Below are 26,568 nucleotides of genomic sequence, written 5' to 3' on the forward strand. Positions count from 1 at the left end.
ATAATATCATCACTGACCGCTGTGTCTGCACTGCACCTGTGACTGAGGGCAGGTGTTTCCGTGCTAGTGGGAATAGCTTGTTCAGGTGAACAGTACTGCCTCGCTGTATTATGGGATTAGTTTTATGAGTGGATCTCCATTCTCTCCTCTGTCTCTCTCTGTCTGCTGGTCTTTCTTTTCTCCCTCTTTCTGTTATTTACTGCAGTGTTTTAGATTCTAGCCTGTGCCTCCTGTTTACTATTCCCTTCGTCTTGACTTCCATGGAGCAAAAACACTGACTTTTCTGAGAAGAGGCACTCAAACCAGTTGCAGGCCAGTGAATAACTTGACATTTTGAGTCAAGGTGCATGGACATCTCCTGAGCCAGAGGGTAGTGTAGTGGTGTGACTATCGCACCAATTGTAGGACCCTTTTGGTGTAGCTCATAGCATGCTAGGATTTAGAGTCTAGGCTGTTAGAGAAAAGTGATTTTCCTACCCTGCAACACTCTAATATCTTACGTGACTGTGACCCACAGTGGGTTTCTATACAGATCCACCTGCAGTTAGCTAATATCTCACACTGTCCCTCGGTGTGTGTGTGTGTGTGTGTGTGTGTGTGTGTGTGTGTGTGTGTGTGTGTGTGTGTGTGTGTGTGGGGGGGTCAGTTCTGTTAACCAGAGCAACCCCCCTCTCCCCCTTCCCATCTTCAACACAACCCTGTACCATACAGTAAAACCATAGTCTCACACACACACACACAACTTCTCTAAAGGTTTGGAGATGGGAAGAGAGAAAGTGAGTGGGAGGAAGAGCGTGACTCCTGGAGAGATGGAGATAAAGCCAGTGAGTGGGAGAGTAGGCAGTGTAAGCGAGTGACGGAGAGTTAGATAAGGGGAGCTATGGTTGCAGAGGTGAAGACTTCAGGGACCATTGGTATTGTGTATAGTTGATGACATTGATGTCTTGGTCTATTACACAGACAGGCTGGACCTATTTCCTTTGTCCTGTGGTTAGGTGACATCAGCGCTCTAGATCGCTCATCTTGGATCTGCCCTGATCGCTCTCTCGAACAGTGTACAGACAGCTGTAGACTATAAAAGACTCAGGAGGCCTGATATCAGCTTATTCTTTCCCCATTACTTCTCATCTTTCTTTCCTCTCTCATGAGGGCTGTTGGACCAGATGCTGACTGATTTATTGACCTTATTTGCTTTGCTATGAGAGGAGATCCGTGCATGTGTGTGAGAGAGCTCTTGGCCAATGGCCATTGATGACTCGGTCCGATCACTTTGTTCTGTCTGGGGGTTAACACACACAGACAGACAGACCTCATTCACTCACAACGTGTCAGGAACCAAGGCAGGAACATGGTACCTGATGTTAAATGGCTATTATGGTTAGATCTCAGCCAGCAATCACGTTTGAGTGTGTGTGTGTCTTTGTTGGGAAGTGCTCCTTAACCATCGGTCTGCTTTTTGTTCAGCACTTTCTGCTATGCATTTAATGCCGTTGGTTGATTGTTTTGTGTCTCCAGACGACTTTCTGGGTGGTGAGGGAGATCCTGCATGCTCAGACCCTGAAGATCAGAGCTGAGGTACTCAGTCTCTACATCAGAACTGCCAAGGTACACACACTGTACTCTACTGCTTATGCTCTACAGTAGTACTTTGTGAAGCAAGAACCACAGATTCGTGATTTATATTCACGAGTGGACAATAAATATATTGTAATGTGAAAGTGTGTGTATTCATCTGTGTTCTCTGTTCCCAACAGAAACTGTGTGACATAAACAACCTGCATGCAGTGATGGCTGTGGTGTCAGGCCTACAAAGCGCTCCCATCTATAGACTCTCCAAGACATGGGCGGTGAGTTACTGTGTCCCTGCAGCTCAAAACAAGGATCTCGAACAGCTCTCTACAACCAACTGAGATGTGTTGACGGTGTGAAGAGCAGTCGCATATGTAAATGGTCCATCTCTATTTCACCAGTTATTACACTGTCAATACATTGCTGGAATATGTAATGGTCGTGTGTATTGGAAGCATCTGTGCAGAAACCTCCGATCAGAGAAATTTGCAAGAGGGAGCGGTCTGATTCTGATCCATCCACAGACGGACAGAGCCTTGGAGATTAGGGCTGACATAATGGCATACTGATGCGGTGATGTCATGGTGGAAATGTAATATTAATGTGAGTGATATAAACCCCAGTAGTCAGCAGTACACACAGCAGACAGCCAGAAAATCCTCTGGACCACTAGACCTGCCTGGCCAGAGAGACCAGCACACCTGCTCCTAGTCAACACACACACACTCTCTCAAACACACTGTGGATAACTTTAGGCCGTGGCCAGAGCAGAACTTATCCCTCACCCAGAGCTCCTGTGGATATCATCAGTAGTGTTATCACGACGTCTCCTGAGATCCTGCTGAGCTGTTATGACAACTGTTGCAATATGACTTAAGCATTACGATGATCATACCAGATGCATCGCTATTTACCAGCCACGTTTGTAAGTGTTTTCCAAACAAGCACGTAGAGAGAAAGTTTGCCAAGTGCGAAAGAAAAGCAGTGCTGCTCTTGAATCAGCTTTTGCCATTCAAATCTTACCTTAACATTGGAGTTATTCCACAATACTGATGACAAATCAGCCCCTAGAGCGGTATTGCCACCTATGACTACAAATAGGCTATTGAGGCGGCTTATCGTGCTTACCCGATAATAATGCACTAAATCAGATTGTGCATGTTATTGTGTTCATGTTGTCCCTCATGAAACACATTGAGGCAAAAATTAGACAGTCTTGTTGCAAAATATAACTCAATTGATTGAACATGAAATTGATTTCAATATGATTGAACTTGTAGATACTTGCTAGTATCATGGCAAAGTAACAAAACCCAAAGCTAATTTAACTTCTATAGGAAAACAGCCCTAATGTTGGAAGTAAACATTGTTGTTATCCAGAGTTGCATCAATTTATTGTTCAAGCTATAGCACATAATATTTTAAAGAACCATTAATTTAGGTCTGCTTCGTGTTTTCAGTTTTGCCGTGGTAAAAATATTGCGATACTGGTGTTGTCACGGCCCTAGTATGTTTACAATAACTCAACTCAAACATTTCTCTGTGTCTCTCTAGTTGTTGAGTCGGAAGGACAAAACAATGTTTGAGCGGTTGGAGTATCTCATGGCCAAAGAAGACAACTACAAACGTCTCCGAGACTACATACGCAGCCAGAGCATGAACTCCTGCATACCATACCTGGGTAAGACACACACACACACACACACACACACACACACACACACACACACAGACACACACACACACACACACTTCCTATTTTAAAGTGACGTTTTCACGAGTCCCCCATATTATGTCCCCAGCAATCACCGATAACCACAATCAGCTGCACCCACTGGTAAAAGGCATCACAATTTACAGTATACGGTCACTCTACCGTATATTCGTCGCTCCACCCTTTTTATGAATATTTCCTCTGCTCCACCCTTTTTATGTATATTTCCTCTGCTCCAGCCTTTTTATGTTTCTATTTCCTCTGCTCCATCCTTTTTATGTTTCTATTTCCTCTGCTCCATCCTTTCCTCTCTGGAAGCTGGCAGCCAGACTGTCTGAGCACTAACAAAGCCCAGAAATCCCCTATGAACTACAGCACCATCAATCTTTCTCGCTCTCTCTCTCTCTCTCTCGGTCCTTCTCTCACTCTGTCTCTGTCTGTGTGGTTGTTTTCCTGGATTTTATTGTAGGTCTGTTTTTTTCTACCTGTGTTCTTTGAGGGCTAGATTGAAGGTTTCCTGTTTTATTAAAGCTAAAACCAGACTTCACTCATGTTTTTGGTTCCTGTTGTGGTTCATACAGGATGAATGTGAAAAGCAGGAATCTCTCTCGCACACACACACACACACACACACACACACACACACACACACACACACACACACACACACACACACACACACACACACACAGGTGCTAGGGGTTTCTCAGCTCTGTAAAGACAAGAAGTCAGACTGGTGCATGCTGTTTTACAGCATTATATATTTGCATGTATCTTCACACTGTGTGTGTGTGTTTGTGTAGAGATCCAGTCATGCTGGTGTCATTTCTGAGCACATTGCATTACGTTTCTCTTTATAGCCTGGCCAGCATCCCTGTCAGAGGCTTTATAGAAGAGAAGTGAGGAAAGTAATAAAACAGAGAGCTAAAAAAGTGTGTGTGCGAAGGCACATGTGTTTCAGAGTACAGATCTATGTTTTAGGTTTTGTGTGAAAGTTGTGTAGGGTGCTAGGCTGAGCTGCTCTGGCAGACTGGGGAGGAAATGATGCTGTGTGTGTTGTACAGCAAATCTGAAACGCATTAATACTCGGTCATTCTCTACTGCCATAATTCTACCACGTCGTTAGAGAAAGAAACTGAGGGAGAGGACGAGAGGGCGAGGGAGGCACAGTGCTGGCATAGAAGCAGCCATATCCTAAAATGTGTGTGTGTGCAGTGATTTATTGACTTCTCTCTGATTGTTTTCATAGGCTGCGTTCACATAGGCAGCACAATTCGAATCTTTTTTCCACTTTATTTTTTTAACCTATCAGATGTTTTCAAATCAGCTCTTTTTCAGAGCTGATCTGAATGGTCAAAAGACAGATTAGTGAAAAGTGTGTGTTTGTGCGTGTTGCGTTTCTGTGTCTTCAGTGGAACCCTGCTCCTATGAGAGCTCTTTGTCCACCTGTGATTGTCTCATAAACAGGCAGTAAAGTAGAGGTTTGTTCATCTGAGTGTGTGCAAATCAGAGATGTGTAATACTTATAGTACAAACAAGCGTGCTCTGTTAACAAGAGGTTGTTCTCATTTGAGGTAGCTGCTGTACCTTACAAAACCCCTCCAGTCAATTTAAAAAACTTTTGTATCTCTTTCCTCCAGCATCTTCACAAGGTCCTTTGCTGCTGTTCTGGGATTGATTTGTACTTTTCGCACCGAAGTACGTTCATCTCTAGGAGACAGAACATGTCTCCTTCCTGAGCGGTATGACGGCTGCGTGGTCCCATGGTGTTTATACTTGCGTACTATTGTTTGTACAGATTAATGTGGTACCTTCAGGAGTTTTTAGAAACTACTCCCAAGGATGAACCAAACTTGTGGAGGTCTACAATTTTTTTTCTGAAGTCTTGGCTGATATCTCTTGATTTTCCCTTGATGTCAAGCAAAGAGGCACTGAGTTTGAAGGTAGGCCTTGAAATACATTCACAGGTACACCTCCAATTGACTCAAATTATGTCAATTTGCCTATCAGAAGCTTCTAAAGCCATGGCATCATTTTCTGGAATTTTCCAGGCTGTTTAAAGGCACAGTCAATTTAGTGTATGCAAATGTCTGACCCATTTGGAATTGTGATACAGTGAATTAGAAGTGAAATAATCTGCTTGTAAACTATTGTTGGAAAAATGACTTGTGTCATGCACAAAGTAGATGTCCTAACCGACTTGCCAAAACTAGTTTGTTAACAAGAAAGTTGTGGAGTTGTTGAGAAACAAGTTTTAATGACTCCAACCTGTGTGTATGTAAACTTCTGACTTCAACTGTATGTCTTTGTAAAACTGGAAATCTAGTATTTTACATGGAACGAATGTCCCCCTCCTTCCTCCTGTCTTTTTTCACCTCCCCTTACCCTTTTCTCTTCTGTGTCCTTGTCCTTTTTGACTTCCATCTAGCCGCTATGTTCATGCCCTCGCTATGTTGATCTTTCGTTTCCCCTCTACTTCAGTATCATCTTTCCCTATTTTCTTTCTCTCCCTCCATTTTTACATCTTTGTAGCCCAGACTACCAGCTCTCTTTTGCTCGCTCTCTGAACTACAATCAATCAAATGTATTTAAAGCCCTTTTTTACATCAGCAGATGTCAGAGTGCTATACAGAGACCATCCAAAAACCCCAAACAGCAAGCAATGCAGATGTAGAACTACAGAAATGTGGTTCTCATTGTTCCTCCTCTCCTTGTCTTTAGAAAAGTGTTCCTGTCCTCCTTCTCTCTCCCCCTCACTTCACCTCCTCTACTCTCCACGGCTGCATTCTTTCATTATGAACTTCTCCATAGAAGACTCATCCTCCATTTTTGCGACTTCTCTGTTCCTTATAGCTCATTCATACAGCGCTGTAATCAAACGTATAATGTAAATGCCAGCTGTGGCCGAGCAGGCGTACTAGTTTGACTGACTGTACACCATGTTCACTCAATGTCCTGGATGTTCTTGTCTGTTTGCCATGGCGTGGTTGAAGGAGAGACAGACCAGGTGAGTGAGGCGTGGTGAGGACAGAGGGTATTTAGAAACCGTTTTATTTAGTATTTAACTACATGGAAAGTGATGGCAGGTATTTACCTCCGTCAACTTGACGTTTGTCTTTACTGATGGGTGTTTAGATTTTTTATTTTTTTTACTGGAATAAACAAAGGCCATAACCCTGGTAACTTGAGCAGGGCGTGACTGACTATACTCATTATAAATACGTTGATAAATAACAGAAGGGAGAGACCATGGAGGAAACATTTGGCTTCAGCAGAATCATGCGTCTTAAATTAACTCTCGCAAATAAAACCAAATATATTTACATACCAAAGTGAGCTGGGCTGTTCTCACATCAAAGCACATTGTTACAATCCGTTTCCTCTCTGTGGGAACCCCGAAACAACAAGCCCAAACAAAGCAAGAGAGAGAGGGGGTGAGAGTTAAATGTACATGAAGACTGTACCAAGTCTTGTCAGCCTGGGGGGGGGGACCCTTTGACTGTGGAACGTTTTTAACTGATGACATCATAAGGAACTTATTAAATCTTTAGTACGCTGTGAAGAAAGGCATTCACTAGCAACAGACCCAGCTAGAGATGAGCAAAATAAAACGGCAAAATTAACCATTTATTTTCCAGTCAACGTGTGAAATAAGCATCTGAAATTCCTAATGTAACCACCTTCATAGCGACCATACAGAGTATAACATAGTGACTGTTGTAGAAGGCTGTGGCAGCTAGCTCTGTGTTAGAGTTCATACTTTGTCTGTCCACTGCTGTCTTTCACAGCACTATCATATGGCTGTCTGACCATGCTAGAGGACTCAATAGAAGGACAGTTGAAACAATAGCAGAACGCTGTGTCATCTTCCCTTCAGAGAGGCTGAAGAAGAACCAGGGTTTCCATGAAGCAGTTTGATTTGGGATTTGGGTCTCGACAGTTAAACAGCTTCTCTGCTCCGCTTAAAAATGTAAGAAAGGAAAAGAATGAGAAGATGATGGGTAGCTTGGTGGAGAAGTTGAGACGTCACGGGTTGGGATTAGGATGGGTCAAAGGTCATGGCATAGATAGTGGGGTGGAGACGGTTACAGGCTCAGTCGATAGGTCGTATCATTATACGGACAGACTTGAGGGAGTACGATCCGCCTCCGTACTCAGCCCAGAAGATTCCATCCTGGAACTTACTGCGGTAAACCCCTCCGCTGTACCACACTCCATTCAGGTTGGTCTGACCACAGGCGTTGTACCACCAACCTCCCTTATGGAAGTGGGCACAGTTACCTAGCGATGGGAGAGGAGGAGAGAAAGGCTTAGTGGTACAGAATATTCTAGTGGTAAGTTGTCACTTGAGCAGAGATGTTACAGAGATGGACCACAGTACAGAGAAGCTTGAGCAACAGTGTGCTTGGGAAACTGTAGCATAGCAGTGTGTTGGTGTACTAGTACAGTATTGTACTCGTATTCTAGCGTACACTGTTTTTCCCTTGTTTTACCTGAGAAAGCATCCTTGTCCCTGTCCAGCGTGGTGAACATTTTCCCATTGTGGCTGCTGAGGGAGTCTCCAGCGTTTCCCTGGTAGGTGCCCAGTCTCAGGCGGAAGCCCTCACTCTCAGGCTCCAGGCGGAAGCTGCTGTACTCAGCATACACCTTCTTCCCCACCCAGTCCTCCAGCTCTACCAGCAGCCTGTAGTCTCCCTGCTTTGCCAGGTTAAAGATGTTCTCCAGACCCAGCCAGTATTCACCGTCTATGTTCCCAAAGCCTTTCTGTAGGGGGAGAGACACAGCAGGTTATATTATATATGCTTTCCAGGTTCCAAGGGTTTCTAGTAAATGGTTTGTGAGTTGTGTGGTGGTTGTGTAGTTTCACACCTAAAGCATTTAGAATGTTCCGGTCATCCACCAACTAGCCTAAACGGCAGCAGTTTTTCTAGTCAGGAGCAGAAGGAACCACACCTCTATCTGCAGACAGTAGATACAGTCATGCTCAGAGGACAAAAATGGTTAGTCAGTCAGTAGACTCCACTAATGTGATTTCTCGCCACATCATGTTAAAGGAAGCCAAACCTTCAGAATCAATGGAACATGTTGAATCTCAGTTGGAGACGATAATGTGTCAAAGTTCTGCCTCTGCTTTCCCAGTCAAGGTGAATTAACTGGCTGTGGCTGGGGAGAAAGACTATGGGGGCTGCACAGATACCACACACACAGACGCACACATTGGCAGGGCCAGTGCTTTCTCCAGAGTGATGGAGTGTGTTAGCAGCCTAGTGTGTTGGCGGAATGGTGTTGGTTATGTAACAAAGGAGGGGAGATTAGGGGGAATTGGAGCTTCCTACATCAGCCCCTCCCTGTCCCTGCTGGGGTCACAGCTGATTGGAGGTTTGAGGGAGAGGGCTGGACTTTACAGGCCATGGGTTAGCTCCAATGGCTCAGTGGTTAACAATAGACCATTGGATGCAGATACTTTTGTTCTCTTGGTGTGTGTCAGTGTGTGATCGTCTGCGCTACACCACCTTGTAGTTCTCCCAGTTCCTGAAGAAGTTGACCGATCCATCCTTCCTTCTCTGTAACACGGTCCAGCCTCCGTTGTCTAAGCTGTGTTCACACCAGGCCTGGATTAGCTGTTCATTACTCTCTGCCTTCAGCAGGTACATCCCACTGGTGCTGTGGCCCGCCTGGCGCACCTGGTAGCAGTCCTTAAACGGACCTGAGAGAAAGGAGAGGGGGGAGGGAGGAATGGGTCAGTGCCTGCGTCGTCATAGCCAATGTCTCTACTCTGTTTGTCCTTCAGTGCTGCTTCTATGACAACATCCTCTTCACTAATCACCAAACCATATCCTGCCGCAGGTGAATAAGATGCCTTCTTTCATCACAGACACAAAATACATTATGTAGCGTTCGCTGAGGAGAGAGGCAGGGGGGAGGAGAGGCGGGTGCAGGAGAGAGGGCACCAAAGATGGTGCCAGAGAGAGGAGAGGTCATGAGCAGATGAGCTCCTGCATTTTTCAGCATGTTCTTATTTTTTTAAAGATTTAGATAAACTTAAAAAAATTGTCAGGGACATATACAGGATGCTACCCTGTACAAAACAACCTTCACTCCAAATCAAAACCTACAACCTGATTTTGGACAGAATTACGGAATCACCTGAAAGGTTTACAACTACCAAAGATTATTATTCCAAAACTATACAGAAAATGCTCTGGAAAACAACAGAAACCTGAAAACACCATCCAACCTGGAACTGAGTTAGTAATGTTTAGTCTAAAGCTATATTTTATTTCCAAAAGCCAAGAAGAAAAATACATACTTTACTTTAAGGACTGAATGCTAAATTAAGGCTGCCAAGCTTGATACAACTTCAATTAGCACTGACGTGTGAAGTGAGAGGTGTCAAAGCCCTTTCCATTGTTGGGCTAGAGTCGCACAGTCTACTCCAACCAAATGGAGAAGCCTTAGAAGCTGCCTCCCGCTGTTCAGAGCTAATTAAAATACAATGCCCTGTGTATGTAAAGAATGATAAGACACGAAAAGAGCACAAAATGAAGCTCCTTATGGAATATCAAGACACTTTTTGCTGACTATTATAAAAATGGAAACTATACCCCCACCCCGAACAGGTCAGACCAGACCTCTTCTTAATATAGCCCAACAGCGGAAAGTCAACCTCCCAGCACAGAGTACTACTCCCTCATTGAAATGAAGGATACATTTACCCAGCTGGAGGTAAGGCAGGTTGAGGCAGGTGATTACACTACACTCAGCACAGACCCAGACAACAGTCCAGCACAACAACACCCCCTTAACCAGACCTGGAGAGCTGGAGGTGGAGAGAGACATATCTGTACTCTGGACTAGAGGTCGACCGATTATGATTTTTCAACTCCGATATTGATTATTGGAGGACCAAAAAAAGACGATGGCAATTAATCGGCCAATTTTTATTTTTAAATTTTTTAAATTTTTATATATATTTTTTTAATCTATGTATTTGTAATAATGACAATTACAACAATACTGAATGGAATGAATACTTTTTTATTTTAACTTAATATAATACATTAAAATCAATTTAGTCTCATAATGAAACATGTTCAATTTGGTTTAAATAATGCAATAACAAAGTGTTGGAGAAGAAAGTAAAAGTGCAATATGTGCCATGTAAGAAAGCTAACGTTTCAGTTCCTTGCTCAGAACATGAGAACATATGAAAGCTGGTGATTCCTTTTAATATGAGTCTTCAATATTCCCAGGTAAGAAGTTTTAGGTTGTAGTTATAGTATTTCTCTCTCTACCATTTGTATTTCATATACCTTTGACTATTGGATGTTCTAATAGGTACTTTAGTATTGCCAGCCTAATCTCGGGAGTTGATAGGCTTGAAGTCATAAACAGCGCAATGCTTGAAGAATTGCGAAGAGCTGCTGGCAAACGCAGTGAAGTGCTGTTTGAATGAATGCTTACGAGCCTGCTGCTGCCTACCACTGCTCAGTCAGACTGCTCTATCAAATCATAGACTTGATTATAATATAACAACACACAGAAATAAGAGCCGTAGGCCGTTAATATGGTCAACTCTGGAAACATTTCGGAAACAAAACGTTTATTCTTTCAGTGAAATACGGAACCGTTCCGTATTTTATCTAACAGGTGGTATCCATAAGTATAAATATTGCTGTTGCATTGCACAACCTTCAATGTTATGTCATAATTACGTAGAATTCAGGCAAATCAGTTCGCAATGAGCCAGGCGGCCCAAACTTTTGCATATACCCTGACTCTGCGTGCAATGAACGCAAGAGAAGTGACAATTTCCCTAGTTTAATATTGCCTGCTAACATAGAATTTTTCCCCAACTAAATATGCAAGTTTAAAAAAAATATACTTCTGTGTATTGATTTTAAGAAAGGCATTGATGTTTATGGTTAGGTACATTCGTGCAACGATTGTGCTTTTTTCGAATGCGCTTTTGTTAAATCATCCCCCGTTTGGCGACGTTGGCTGTCTTTGTAAGGAAGAAATGGTCTTCACAGTTCGCAACGAGCCAGGCAGCCCAAACTGCTGCATATACCCTGACTCTGTTGCACACAATGCAAGAGAAGTGACACAATTTCCTATTTAAAAGAAATTCATGTTAGCAGGCAATATTAACTATATATGCAGGTTTAAAAAATATATACTTGTGTATTGATTTTAAGAAAGGCGTTGATGTTTATGGTTAGGTACACATTGGTGCAACGACAGTGCTTTTTCCGCGACTGCGCTTGTTAAATCACCCGTTTGGCTGTGATTCAATGATAATGTAACAGGCACCGCATCGATTATATGCAACACAGGACAAGCTAGATAAACAAACTAGTAATATCATCAACCATGTGTAGTTAACTAGTGATTATGTGAAGATTGACTGTTTTTCATAAGATACGTTTAATGCTAGCTAGCACCTTACCGTGGCTCCTTGTTGCACTCGCATAATAGGTAGTCAGCCTGCCACGCAGTCTCCTCGTGGAGTGCAATGTAATCGGCCATGATCGGTGTCCAAAAATACCGATTGTTATGAAAACTTGAAATCAGCCCTAATTAATCGGCCATTCTGATTAATCGGTCAACCTCTACTCTGGACTGTGGTGAGACAACTTCAACAGGAGAAGGAGAAAAACAGAGGAACAGACTGCTGGAGGAGAGAGTGAAGGGGATGGTGTGTGACAGAACAACCCATTAGAGAGGTGGCCACCCCCGCAGAGAAGCCTGTGGATTTGTTTGTCCACCCGCCTCTTGAGGATTGACCACAAGTTCTCAATGGGATTAAGGTCTGGGGAGATTCCTTGAAAATGAATATTTGTGTCATTCTCAAAACATTTGGCCACGACTACACAAGAAACAGATTGTACTGCTTATGGACTCAAATGGGAAATGTATACAAGAAAAACAACATTTTTCCAAACGGTGTGTCTAAACTCTGGTGTCCAAACACCCAGCGCGCCTGAGACCTTCTGCCTGAGAACCAACTAGGTTCACCCAGCCACATAATACACACAGGCACAAACGACTTGAGAGCACAGCAGGAAAGGGAGTGATTGAAAAAGCTTCTTCTACTTTCCCTGATGCACAAGTGTTTATATCCACCCTGCTACCAGAAACATCCTGCTACCATACAGCTGTTAAACAAGTATTTCCTGTGACTGTGCCTCAAAACCAAATGTTTACCTGGCCCACCACTCCACTCTGGACTTGAACAGCCATAGGTAGACATATGACCAGGTCTACCTATATAAGGCAGCAGTGCCACCCCTTCCCCCGGTCCTATGCACAGAGGACCCACGCTAAGAGGGCCTACATCGACCACATAACCCCCCCCCCAAGTCAACCATGCCCACATTCCATTTAGGCACCCTCAGATCAGATCTATGGCCCCCATGCACACACCCTCATCTCATCATGGAAGTCACACACATACGCTCAGGCCGTGAGCAGGCAAACAGGCCAAACCCCCACTCTTACACTAGCCCAATGGCATGTACCAGATTCTCAGCCACACGACCAAACACACGACCAACAACATTGGACATTTTATGGAACACAAAGCCTTCACTATCTCATCCTGGAATATCCAAGGTCTGAGGTCGTCTGCCTTTGGCCTAAAGAGCAGGAACCTGGACTTCGTCGAAGACATTGAAATACAGACATTGTCATCCTACAAGAAACATGATACAGAGGAGCTGGACCACCTGGTTGCCCTCCCTTGTCCCTGCCCCCTTGTTCCTCTCCTTTGTCCCTACCCCCATTGGCCCTCTCCCTCCCTCTTGGCCTACCCCCTTGGACCTCTCCCTCCTCCTTGTCCCTCCCCTTTCGTCTTGTCCCTCTCCCTCCCCCTTTCGTCTTGTCCCCCTCCCTCCCCCTTTCGTCTTGTCCCCCTCCCTCCCCCTTTCGTCTTCCCCTGTCCGCTTGTCCCTCTCCCCCTCGGCCCTCTCCATTTTTCCCTGCCATCAGGCCTTTCTCTCTGGACTCTTTCCTCTTCAGTCCTTTCAACTGCCAATAGTCCCAGCATTCTTAGATTAGGAAAGTGCTGCTCTGCCTGAAGGAACTTTAGACTCACTCATGTGACACACACACACACACACACATACAACACTTAGACTTTACGCTGGGGGCTATTTTAGTTGGTTATGGTGCCAGGTTTCCTTCAGACGTGACGCTTGGCATTCAGGCCACTGTGTTCTTGGGGACCTTCAATGCAGCAGAAATGTTTTGGTACCATTCCCCAGATCTGTGCCTCGACACAATCCTGTCTCTGCGCTCTACAGGCGCTTCCTTTGACCTTATTGCTTGGTTTTTGCTTTGACATGCACTGTCAACTGTGGGACCTTTTTTAGGCAGGTGTGTGCCTTTCCAAATTGTGTCCAATAAATTGAATTTACCACAGTTGGACACCAATCAAGTTGTAGAAATATCTCAAGGATGATCAGTGGTCAATGCACCTGACCTCATTTTTGAGCAAAGACTCTGAATGCATATGTAAATAAGATATTTCTGTTTTTCATTTTTAATACATTGGCAAAGCCTGTTTTCACTTTGTTATTATGGGCTATTATGTGTAGATTGCTGATGATTTTTGTTTATTTAATCCATTTTAGAATAATGCTGTAATGTAGCAAAATGTGTAAAAGGCAAGGGGTCTGAATACTTTCTGAAGGCACTGTATATGGAAAAATGAGTTTAAACATTTTGACCAATCGATTGGTTAAAAGAACAGGACATCTCTGTTAACCACTTTTTTCTTTTCTTTTTTTTTCTTGAAAAACTCAACAGTCCGTAACGATTTACAAGCATTCCCAAAACAGGATGCACAGTACTCCGTAATGTGTTGGATTGGATTTGCATTCAAGACAAAAAGTAAATTGCTTTGCCACATTTTTTGCAGTATTAATTTAGTGCCTTGTTGTAAACAGGATGCATGTTTTGGATTATTTGCATTTTGTACAGGCATCCTTTTTACTCTGTCGATTAGCTTAGTATTGTGGAGTAACTGCAATGTTGTTCCATTCCCCTGTCACAGCCATTAAACTCTAACTGTTTTTTAAAGTCACCATTGGCCTCATGGTGAAATCCCTGAGCGGTTTCCGTCCTCTCCAGCAACTGAGTTAGGAAGGATAACTGTATCTTTGTAGTGACTGGGTGTATTGACACCATCCAAAGAATAAGTAATACCATGCTCAAAGGGATATTCAATGTCTGCTTTTTTTACCCATCTACCAATAACCGGCCTTTGCGAAGCATTGGAAAACCACCCTGGTCTTTGTGGTTGAATCTTTTTGATATTCAGTGCTCGACTGAGGGACCTTACAATTACCTGTATGCGTTGGGTACAGAGATGAGGTATTCGTCATAAAATCATGTTAAACACTATTATTGCACACAGAGCGAGTACATTGCAACTTAAGTCCAAGATGGCGTAGCAGTCAGGCGTCTTGTAACATTTTGCCTAATGTTTAAACCGCATTAAAACGTTTTCAAAAGATCATAAAATTCCATGGCAATGTACAATGTAGAATAATGGTCCTATTAGGTATGTATGACCACTAGGGCTTGTTAATGAAGCTCTATCTACTGCAACCCTTTCCAGCCACAGAACGCAGCTACAGTAACATGTTGATAGCTACAATTGGTAACTTTTCAGACAATAAAAAAGTGACAATTCTGCTCTGGCATAATGTTCATTATTTGTTTTCCGTAACAAAAAATGTCGCTGATTTGATTAGCTGTTTTTATACTGTTGGGGGGGTGATAAGCTTTAATATTGCAGATTGTGGCTTCCGTCAATGTAGTTGTCTGCATAATTTCCTATCCCCCATTTATAGAGTACCAGTACAGTTTGGAAACACCTACTCATTCAAGAGTTTTTCTTACATTTTTACTATTTTCTACATTGCAGAATAATAGTGTAGACTAACTATGAAATAACACCATATGGAATCATGTAGTAACCAAAAAAGTATTAAACAAGTCAAATATATTTTAGATTCACCCTTTGCCTTGATGACAGCTTTGCACACATTTGGCATTGTATAGTTTCCCCTAATCCTAGCACCCCTCCCCTAATTAGAGTAAACTAATGAAAAACAACACTTAGGCTTCTACTTCCAGCTTATACATACTATATACATTTTACGAACACAGTATATTATACATTAGTTATCGTGTTATTTTTAGTCCCACACTTCAGCGCCACTCAACCCCTCCCATCTATCTCCGAACATCATCCAGTTTTGATTTCTATTTGCCAAATATTTTTCAACTGCTGTGGTGTTTCACAACAGTTCTGAACCTTTCTATTCTCATCATTTCTAAAGATTGTAAATGAAAGATACATGTTTTTGCTATGATTATATTATTTTTCGATTTGACTATGACTTTTCAAATCACAGAGCAGTACTATTTGCACAGTTGGCTCCAGGTAAATGTAATTCTACAGCCATTCCTGAACCTGTGACCAAAAACAAGCTACCAAATCAAATAATCTTGTGGTTTTCTTCGCAGCAAAATTTGCAGAGCTGGGATGGTTTTATCATATATATATAAAAATCCCTGTCTTAGGTCAGTTAGGATCACCATTTTATTTGAAGAATATGAAATGTCAGAATAATAGTAGAGTGATTTATTTCAGCTTTTATTTCTTTCATCACATTTCCAGTGGGTCAGAAGTTTACATACACTCAATTAGTATTTGGTAGCGTTGCCTTTATTTTGTTTAACTTGGGTCAAACGTGTCGGGTAGCCTTCCACAAGCTTCCCACAATAAGTTGGGTGAATTTTGGCCCATTCCTCCTGACAGAGCTGGTGTAAATGAGTCAGGTTTGTAGGCCTCCTTGCTCACACATGCTTTTTCAGTTCTGCCCACACATTTTCTATGGGATTGGGGTCAGGGCTTTGTGATGACCACTCCAACACATTGACTTTGTTGTCCTTAAGCCATTTTGCCACATCTTTGGAAGTATGCTTGGGGCCATTGTCCATTTGGAAGACCTATTTGCGACCAAGCTTTAACTTCCTGACTGATATCTTGAGATGTTGCTTCAATGTATCCACATATTCCCCACCTCATCATGCCATCTATTTTGTGAAGTGCACCAGTCCCTCCTGCAGAAAAGCACCCCCACAACATGATGCTGCCACCACAGTGCTTCACAGTTGGGATGGTGTTCTTCGGCTTGCAAGCTTCCCCCTTTTTCCTCCAAACATAATGATGGCCAAACAGTTCTAATTTTGTTTCATCGGACCAGAGGACATTTCTCCAGAAAGTACGATCTTTGTCCCCATGTGCAGTTGCAAACCGTAGTCTGGCTTTTTTTTATGGCGGTTTCGGAGCAGTGGCTTCTTCCTTGCTGAGCTGCCTTTCAGGTTGTTGATATAGGACTCAATTTACTGTGGATATAGATACTTTTGTACCTGTTTCCTCCAGCATCTTTACAAGGTCCTTTGCTGTTGTTCTGGGATTGATTTACACTTTTCGCACCAAAGTACGTTCATCTCTAGGAGACGACGCGTCTCCTTCCTGAGCGGTATGACAGCTGATTTGTCCCATGGTGTTTGTCCTTGCGTACTATTGTTTGTACAGATGAACGTGGTACCGTCAGGTATTTGGAAATTGCTCCCAAGGATGAACCAGACATGTGGAGGTCTACAATTCTTTCTTTTTTTAGGTCTTGGCTGATTTCTTTGGATTTTCCCATGATGTCAAGAAAAGCACTGAGTTTGAAGGTAGGCCTTGAAATACATCCACAGGTCACCTCCAATTGACTCATGATGTCAATTAGCATTTTAGAAGCTTCTAAAGCCATGACATCATTTTCTGGAATTTTACAACCTGTTTAACGGCACAGTCAACTTAGTGTATGAACTTCTGACCCACTGGAATTGCGATTATAAGTTAAAGAATCTGTCTGTAAACAGTTGTTGGAAATATTACTTGTCATGCACAAAGTCGATGTCCTAACTGACTTGCCAAAACTACAGTTTGTTACAAGAAATTTGTGGAGCTGTTGAAACACTTAGGTTGGAGTCATTAAAACTTGTTTATGTAAACTTCTGACTTCAATTGTACATATAAAGGGGGAAAAACGGTATGTGAACATAATTATAGTGACCAGTGTTCAATGACTATGTACGTAGGGCAAAGCAGTCTCTAATGTTCAAGGCAGGGTATTGGGCGGAGGGTGTTTTAACTGCGTAATGGCTTGGAGATGGAAGCTGTTTATCAGTCTCTCGGTCCCAACTTTGTTGCACCTGTACGGTCTCCTTCTTCTAGATGGTAGGGGGGTGAACAGGCTTTGGTCGGGTGGCTGAGGTCCTTTATGATCTTCTTGGCCTTCCTGTGACAGCCGGTGCTGTAGATGTCTTGGAGGGAAAGCAGTGTGCCCCCGACGATGCATTGGGCTGACCGCACCACCACCGTGTAAAGCCCTGCGGTTGTGGATGGTGCAATTGCGTACCAGGCAGTGATGCAACCCGACAGGATGCTGTCAATGATGCTCTCAATAATAAGTAAAATAATATTTTTTGTTGTTGTTGAATTTTACCCCTTTTAATCCCCAATTTTTGTGGTATCCAATTGTTTTTAGTAGCTACTATCTTGTCAACTCCCGTACGGGCTCGGGAGAGACCAAGGTTGAAAGTCATGCGTCCTCCGATACACAACCCAACCAAGCCGCACTGCTTCTTAACACAGCTCGCATCCAACCCGAAAGCCAGCCGCACCAATGTGTCAGAGGAAACACTGTGCACCTGGCAACCTTGGTTAGCGCACAATACGCCCGGCCCGCCACAGGAGTCGCTGGTGCGCGATGAGGCAAGGACATCCCTCCCTAACCCGGACGACGCTAGGCCAATTGTGTTTTCAGTCACGAGACTCCCAGTTACACAAATGTTCCTTTTGTTCCATAAAGATTATTTTTATACCCAAAAATACTGATGTTTGTTTGTCGCGTTATGTTCAGAAATCCACAGGAAAGAGCGGTCACGACAACGCAGACGTATATTCCAAATAATATCTATAATTTCCATAACATCCATAATTTCCACAGAAACATGTCTCACGTTTTTTATAATCAATCCTCATGTCTTTTTAAAATACACTGCTCAAAAAAATAAAGGGAACACTAAAATAACACATCCTAGATCTGAATGAATGAAATATTCTTATTAAATACTTTTTTCTTTACATAGTTGAATGTGCTGACAACACAATCACACAAAAATTATCAACCCATGGAGGTCTGGATTTGGAGTCACACTCAAAATTAAAGTGGAAAACCACACTACAGGCTGATCCAACTTTGATGTAATGTCCTTTAAAACGAGTCAAAATGAGGCTCAGTAGTGTGTGTGGCCTCCACGTGCCTGTATGACCTCCCTACAATGCCTGGGCATGCTCCTGATGAGGTGGCATGAGATGGTCTCCTGAGGGATCTCCCAGACCTGGACTAAAGCATCCGCCAACTCCTGGACAGTCTGTGGTGCAACGTGGCGTTGGTGGATGGAGTGAGACATGATGTCCCAGATGTGCTCAATTGGATTCAGGTCTGGGGAACGGGTGGGCCAGTCCATAGCATCAATGCCTTCCTCTTGCAGGAACTGCTGACACACTCCAGCCACATGAGGTCTAGCATTGTCTTGCATTAGGAGGAACCCAGGGCCAACTGCACCAGCATATGGTCTCACAAGGGGTCTGAGGATCTCATCTCGGTACCTAATGGCAGTCAGGCTACCTCTGGCGAGCACATGGAGGGCTGTGCGGCCCCACAAAGAAATGCCACCCCACACCATGACTGACCCACCGCCAAACCGGTCATGCTGGAGGATGTTGCAGGCAGCAGAACGTTCTCCACAGCGTCTCCAGACTGTCACGTCTGTCACATGTGCTCAGTGTGAACCTGCTTTCATCTGTGAAGAGCACAGGGCGCCCGTGGCGAATTTGCCAATCTTGGTGTTCTCTGGCAAATGCCAAATGTCCTGCACGGTGTTGAGCTGTAAGCACAACCCCCACCTGTGGACGTCGGGCCCTCATACCACCCTCATGGAGGCTGTTTCTGACCGTTTGAGCAGACACATACACATTTGTGGCCTGCTGGAGGTCATTTTGCAGGGCTCTGGCAGTGCTCCTCCTCCTCCTTGCACAAAGGCGGAGGTAGCGGTCCTGCTGCTGGGTTGTTGCCCTCCTACGGCCTCCTCCACGTCTCCTGATGTACTGGCCTGTCTCCTGGTAGCGCCTCCATGCTCTGGACACTACGCTGACAGACACAGCAAACCACCTTGCCACATCTCGCATTGATGTGCCATCCTGGATGAGCTGCACTACCTGAGCCACTTGTGTGGGTTGTAGACTCCGTCTCATGCTACCACTAGAGTGAAAGCACCGCCAGCATTCAAAAGTGACCAAAACATTAGCCAGGAAGCATAGGAACTGAGAAGTGGTCTGTGGTCCCCACCTGCAGAACCACTCCTTTATTGGGGGTTTGACTTGGAGTTACATTGTGTTGTTTAAGTGTTCCCTTTATTTTTTTGAGCAGTGTATATATTCGATAATATATCAACCGAGTGTGTAGGTTTTTCAATAACAGCAAGAGGAACAATGGCGGCTTTCTCAGTTGCGCAAAAACTGACTCTGAGAGCCCGCACCTATTCACTTACGCTTTGATCCTTCACGCTAATTTTTCAAAATAAAAGCCTGAAACTATGTCTAAAGACTGACATCTTGAGGAAGCGATAGGAAAAGGATCTGGTTGATATCCCTTTAAATGGAGCGAAGGCAGGCTATGGAACATGGCGCTTTCATTATAGAAGCCACTTCCTGATTGGATTTTCCTCTGGCTTTCACGTGCAATATCAGTTCTGTTATACTCACAGACAATATTTTTACAGTTTTGGAAACTTTAGTATTTTCTATCCTAATCTGACAATTATATGCATATTCTAGTTCCTGGGGCTGAGAAATAGGCCGTTTCAAATGGGCACGTTTTTTAGCCAAAAATGAAAATACTGCCCCCTACACGCAAAAGGTTCAACTTCTCTAGGGTTGGAATTTTGGATGAAAAGCTTGCCCAAATAAAATGAATCACTAACCTTTGATCTTCATCAGATGACACTCATAGGACATCATGTTACACAATACATGCATGTTTTGTTCGATAATGTGCATATTTATAGCCAAAAATCCGGTGATTTTGCAGAAATGTTCATAATAAACATTGATAAAAGATACAGCTTTATTCACAGAATTAAAGATGGACTTCTCCTTAATCCAACTGCTGTGTCAGATTTCAAAAAAACTTTACAGAAAAAGCATAATCTGAGAACGGCGCTCAGAACCCAAAACAGCCAGAGGAATATCCGCCATTTTGGAGTCAACAAAGTTAGAAATAAAACCATAAATATTCACTTACCTTTGATCTTCATCAGAAGGCATCCCAGGAATCCCAGTTTTACAATAAATGACTGATTTGTTCCATAAAGTCCATAATTTATGTCCAAATAGCCACTTGTTGTTAGCGTGTTCAGCCCAGTAATCCATCTTCATGAGGCGCAGGCACTTCGTCCAGACAAAAACTCAAAGTTCCGTTACAGTCCTTTAGAAACATGTCAAACGATGTATGGAATCAGTCTTTAGGATGTTTTTAATATAAAACATCAATGTTCCAACCGGAGAATTCCTTTGTCTGTAGAAAAGCACTGGAACGCGAGGTAAATCTGTCGGGAGCGTGCGTCGTGAGACCAAGGCACTCTGCCAGACCCCTCCTTTATAGTAGAATCCTCATTCAAGTTTCTAAAGACGGTTGACATCTAGTGGAAGCCGCAGGAAGTGCAACTTTATCCATATCTCAATGTGTATTCGGTAGGCCAAGCTTTGAAAAACTACAAACCTCAATGTCCCACTTCCTGGTTGGATTTTTCCTCAGGTTTTCACCTGCCATATGAGTTCTGTTATGCTCAGACATCATTCAAACAGTTTTAGAAACTTTAGTATTCTCTATCCAATACTACTACTATTAATAATAATACATATATATATATATATATATATATATATATATATAATTTTTTTTTTTTTTTTTTTTGCTCTGACATGCACTGTCAACTGTGGGACCGTACATAGACAGGGGTGTGCCTTTCAAAATCATGTCCAATCAATTGAATTTACCACAGGTGGACTCCCATCAAGTTTTTTTAAATTTATTTTTTTACCTTTATTTAACTAGGCAAGTCAGTTAAGAGCACATTCTTATTTTCAATGACGGCCAGTGGGTTAACTGGCTGTTCAGGGGCAGAACGACAGATTTGTACCTTGTCAGCTCGGGGGTTTGAACTTGCAACATTCCGGTTACTAGTCCAATGCTCTAACCACTAGGCTACGCTGTCGCCCCATATATTAGCATCTGGGACAGAGTAGGAGGCAGTTCGCTCTGGACCACGTTATTCATCCAAAAGTGAAAATGCTGCCCTCTATCACAAAAAGGTTATGGACAAATTCGTATTTTTAATGACTGCCTACCCCAGCCAAACCCAGACTACACTGGGCCAATTGTGCGCCACCTTATGGGACTCATGTGTTAGAGCCAGATTTGGGCCAGGGACTGTAGTGACGCCTCTTGCACGGAGATGCAGTGCCTCAGACCACTGCGCCACTCGGGTGTGTGTGTGATATATATATATATATATATATGTGTGTGTGTGTGTGTGTGTGTGTGTGTGTGTGTGTGATATATATATATATATATATATATGTTAGATATATATAGATATGATATATAGATATATATATATATATGTAGATAGATATAGATATGATATGTGATATAGATATAGATATATATATATATATATATATAAGCAAAAAAAAGTAACCTCCCTTTTCCAGGACCCTGTCTTTCAAAGATCATTTGTAAAAATCCAAATAATTTCACAGATCTTCATTGTATAGGGTTTAAACACTGTTTCCTGTGCTTGTTCAATTAACATGGAATTGTGGAACAATCGTTAAGACACTAACAGCTTACAGACGGTAGGCAATTAAGGTCACAGTTATGAAAACTTAGAACACTAAAGAGGATTTTCTACTGACTCTGGAAAAATACCAAAAGAAAGATGCCCAGCTTCCCTGCTCATCTGCGTGAACGTACCATGGGCATGCTGTAAGGAGGCATGAGGACTGCAGATGTGGCCAGCGAAATAAATTGCAATATCCATTCTGTGAGAAGCCTAAGACAGGACAGACAAGTGGACAGAACAGACATCTGATCGTCCTCGCAGTGGCAGACCACGTGTAACAACACCTGCACAGTATCGGTACATCCGAACATTACAACTTCGGGACAGGTACAGGATGGCAACAACTGCCCGAGGTACCATAAGAACGCACAATCTCTCCATTAGTGCTCAGACTGTCTGCAATAGGCTGAGAGAGGCTTGACTGAGGGATTGTAGGCCTGTTGTAAAGCAGGTTGTCACCAGACATCACATATGGGCACAAACCCACCGTCGCTGGATCACACAGACTGGCAAAAAGTGCTCTTCACTGACGAGTCGTGGTTTTGTCTCACCAGGAGTGATGGTCGGATTTGCGTTTATCGTCGATGGAATGAGCGTTACACCGAGGCCTGTACTCTGGAGCGGGATCGATTTGGATGGGAGGGTCCGTCATGGTCTGGGGGCAGTGTGTCACAGCATCATCGGACTGAGCTTGTTGTCATTGCAGGCAATCTGAACGCTGTGCGTTACAGGGAAGACGTCCTCCTCCCTCGTGTGGTACCCATCCCGCAGGCTCCTCCTGACATGACCCTCCAGCATGACAATGCCACCAGTCATACTGCTCATTCTGTGCATGATTTCCTGCAAGACAGGACTCTCAGTGTTCTGCCATGGCCAGCGAAGAGCCCGGATCTCAATCCCATTGAGCACGTCTGGGACCTGTTGGATCGGAGGGTGAGGGCTAGGGCCATTACCCCCAGAAATGTCCGGGAACTTGCAGGTGCATTGGTGGACGAGTGGGGTAACATCTCACAGCAAGGACTGGCAAATCTGGTGCAGTCCATTAACTTAATATAATACATAAATAAAATCTATTTAGTCTCAAATAAATAATGAAACATGCTCAATTTGGTTTAAATAATGCAACAACACAGTGTTGGAGTAGAAAGTAAATGTGCAATATGTGCCATGTAAAAAGCTAATGTTTAAGTTCCTTGCTGAGAACATATGAAAGCTGGTTGTTCAATATTCCGACTTATTCAATATTCCCAGTTAAGAAGTTTTAGATTGGAATTATTATTGGAATTATGACACAGGACTATTTCTCTCTATACCATTTGTATTTCATATACCTTTGACTATTGGATGTTCTAATAGGCACTTTAATATTGCCAGCCTAATCTCAGGAGTTGATAGGCTTGAAGTCATAAACAGCGCTGTGAAGCAAGCATTGCTTTGAGCTGCTGGCAAACGCAGGTAAGTTTGAATGAATGCTTACTAGCCTGATGCTGTCTTCCACCGCTCAGACTGCTCTGTCAAATATCAAATCATAGACTTAATTATAATATAATAAACACATAAATATGAGCCTTTGGTCATCAATATGATCAAATCCGGAAACTAATTTAGAAAACAAAACGTTTATTCTTTCAGTGAAATACGGAACCGTTCCGTATTTTATTGAACAGGGGTGGCAACCCTAAGTCTAAATATTGCTGTTACATTGCACAACCTTATGTCATAATTATGTAAAATTCTGGGAACTTAGTTTGCTACGAGCCAGGCAGCTCAAACTGTTGCAAATACCCTGACTCTGTGTGCAATGGACACAGGAGAGTTGACACAATTTCCCTAGTTAATATTGCCTCTGTCCAGTGTCTGTTCTTTTGCCCATGTTTTATTTTTCTTGGCCAGTCTGAGAGATGGCTTTTTCTTTGCAACTCTGCCTAGAAGGACAGCATGCTGGAGTCGCCTCTTCACTGTTGATGTTGAGACTGGTGTTTTGCGGGAACTATTTAATGTAGCTGCCAGTTGAGGACTTGTGAGGCGTCTGTTTCTCAAACTAGACATTCTAATGTACTTGTCCTCTTGCTCAGTTGTGCACCGGGGCCTCCCACTCTTTCTATTCTGGTTAGAGCCAGTTTGCGCTGTTCTGTGAAGGGAGTAGTACACCGCGTTGTACGAGATTTTCCGTTTCTTGGCAATTTCTCGCATGGAATATCCTTCATTTCTCAGAACAAGAATAGACTGACGAGTTTCAGAAAAAAGTACTTTGTTTCTGGCCATTTTGAGCCTGTAATCAAACCCACAAATGCTGATGCTCCAGATACTCAACTCGTCTAAAGAAGGCTTTATTGCTTTTTAATCAGAACAACAGTTTTCACCTGTGCTAACATAATTGTAAAAGGATTTCCTAATGATCAATTGGCCTTTTAAAATGATAATGACAACATGCCATTGGATCACAGGAGTGATGGCTGCTGATAATGGGCCTCTGTACGCCTATGTAGATATTCCATTAACAATCAGCCGTTTCCAGCTATGATAGTCATTTACAAAGTTAATTGTGTCTACACTGTAATTCTGATCAATTTGATGTTATTTTAATGGACTTCTCTTTTTTTTTGCTTTACTTTCAAAAATAAGGACATTTCTAAGTGACCCCAAACTTTTGAACATGCTGATAGTGGACAATTTTGTTTTACTCCTCTTAATAATTTTAATACTTCCTGAGAAATATCCATTATTTACCATTTTACACCTAGGATTACTATAAATAACTAACGCATTGTGTAAGAGATTCTCCAAAACTGAAATATTACAAAGAAGGTTTTGTCGGCGTTTAAAAATCCATAGTGTAGACTTCCAACAACTACCCTGACAGACAAATAAACGTGGTGTAGGCGAGGCACATTCAGGGGGCCACATTCCATTATGTCTGAAAATGGTCATCAATAAAGGCTACCGATAGATAGCCTACTGTAATTTCATATTATGAGGCAAAAATTAGTAGGCTACCTGGTACTCGCAAGACTGTCCCAAAGATACCTCTGTATCCCGGTGACATCAGTGCCATGAATAGGATAGAATATTCTGCATGCAACAGACCAAAGACTGAACACACACTTGCATCATTAGCGAAGAGACCGAGCAGGCAGGCCTGCCCACTGGGGAGAGAGAGGTTGGGGTAATCTGCATCTCGCAATTTCTTGCCTTGCAAATTAACCGAAGTTGCCTGAAGTTCACCTCTTCCTCTCTGGTTTTATTTGAATTACACAAATGTCCATTTTATAGCCTATCGACTATAACACAGGAAATGTTTTGCGATAAATGCACTGTGATTTTAAGGGTGGGGGTATGAAACAACGTATTTCGGTTACATTTTAACGCTTTAATGTTCACAGCCCTACCTATTGACCTGGCACAGTAGTTGTGGCCCTACAGTACTCCCAGCTGAAGGGTTTATATAAGGCAGACGCCAGCTGGCCCACAGCAGGCCTGAGAGTGGCCGATTTAGAGACGGATAGTGGCAGTTTGACCTCGAGATTAGTCTGACTTTCCTCGCCATTACACTTTACCCAAAGACCGACCAGAGATTCTTCTTTCCTCCGTAATCAAATGCTCCATTTGTCTTCTCAGTTTCACCTCACTATTTCTCCAGGACATAGCCCTAGCTCATTATTCTAGTGAGTGACAGTTGCAGTAAGTTCATTGTCAGCCATCTGTTTGTTTAAACCCGCTCTGCGGTCTTCAAACCACCACGGTCAAATCTCCAGTCATAATAAAATGCTCTTTCCCTATCTTTCAGAGGTATTTCCAAGAAGTATTATCACCCTGCAAATTGGTTTCATGCTGAAAATGATCTTGCGCACATGGGAGATGTGTTTTTGTGGGCACTAGTCAGGAGAGAGTTAGTTGAGTTGGGTCTCTCAGCTTTCTGCAGCTGATTACGGCTTCTGACTGTAATCTAGGCCTGTAATCTAGGATTTGAATAGGGATAGTGTACAGTGCATAGTCCCAACCCTTTGCCCAGTCTTCACATTTTGCTTCCTTAAAATTCTTTCTAAAAAGGGATTACATTGCATTTTTCCTCTACACAACCTACTCAGCATTTTCAAAGTAAAAGAAAGTTAGAGGAAATTTGTTAAAAAAACAATTAAAAAAAACAATTGTGGAAAAGTACCCAATTGTCCTACTTGATTAAAAGTACAGATACTTTAATAGAAAATGACTCTAATAAAAGTGAAAGTCACCCAGTAAAATAG

At 42.9% G+C, this 26,568-nt stretch overlaps 2 protein-coding genes across 6 annotated transcripts in view; one reads left to right on the plus strand and one right to left on the minus strand.

Annotated features, from left to right (window-relative positions):
* Positions 1-26,568, plus strand: part of ralgps2 (Ral GEF with PH domain and SH3 binding motif 2) — a 139,493-nt gene that overhangs the window by 61,997 nt on the left and 50,928 nt on the right. For all 5 annotated transcript variants that reach the window (XR_002953610.2, XR_002953611.2, XM_024421745.2 and 2 more), the window contains exons 6-8: positions 1,516-1,605; positions 1,755-1,847; positions 3,124-3,250. Coding sequence is in view for 3 of the 5 variants with exons in the window: in XM_024421745.2 (XP_024277513.1) it covers positions 1,516-1,605; positions 1,755-1,847; positions 3,124-3,250 (310 nt within the window). In the remaining 2 variants the exon portion in view is untranslated. The remainder of the gene's footprint in view (positions 1-1,515; positions 1,606-1,754; positions 1,848-3,123; positions 3,251-26,568) is intronic.
* LOC112251072 (angiopoietin-related protein 1) overlaps positions 6,885-26,568 on the minus strand; it is a 45,228-nt gene continuing 25,544 nt past the window's right edge. Inside the window, exons 5-7 of the mRNA XM_024421749.2 lie at positions 8,797-8,990; positions 7,777-8,047; positions 6,885-7,564 (exon numbers count right to left, since the gene is read on the minus strand). Of these exons, the coding sequence (XP_024277517.1) occupies positions 7,377-7,564; positions 7,777-8,047; positions 8,797-8,990 (653 nt within the window). The 3' untranslated portion in view covers positions 6,885-7,376. The remainder of the gene's footprint in view (positions 7,565-7,776; positions 8,048-8,796; positions 8,991-26,568) is intronic.

Source organism: Oncorhynchus tshawytscha, linkage group LG05 (assembly GCF_018296145.1).
Source record: "Oncorhynchus tshawytscha isolate Ot180627B linkage group LG05, Otsh_v2.0, whole genome shotgun sequence".
Classification (NCBI taxonomy): Eukaryota; Metazoa; Chordata; class Actinopteri; order Salmoniformes; family Salmonidae; genus Oncorhynchus; species Oncorhynchus tshawytscha.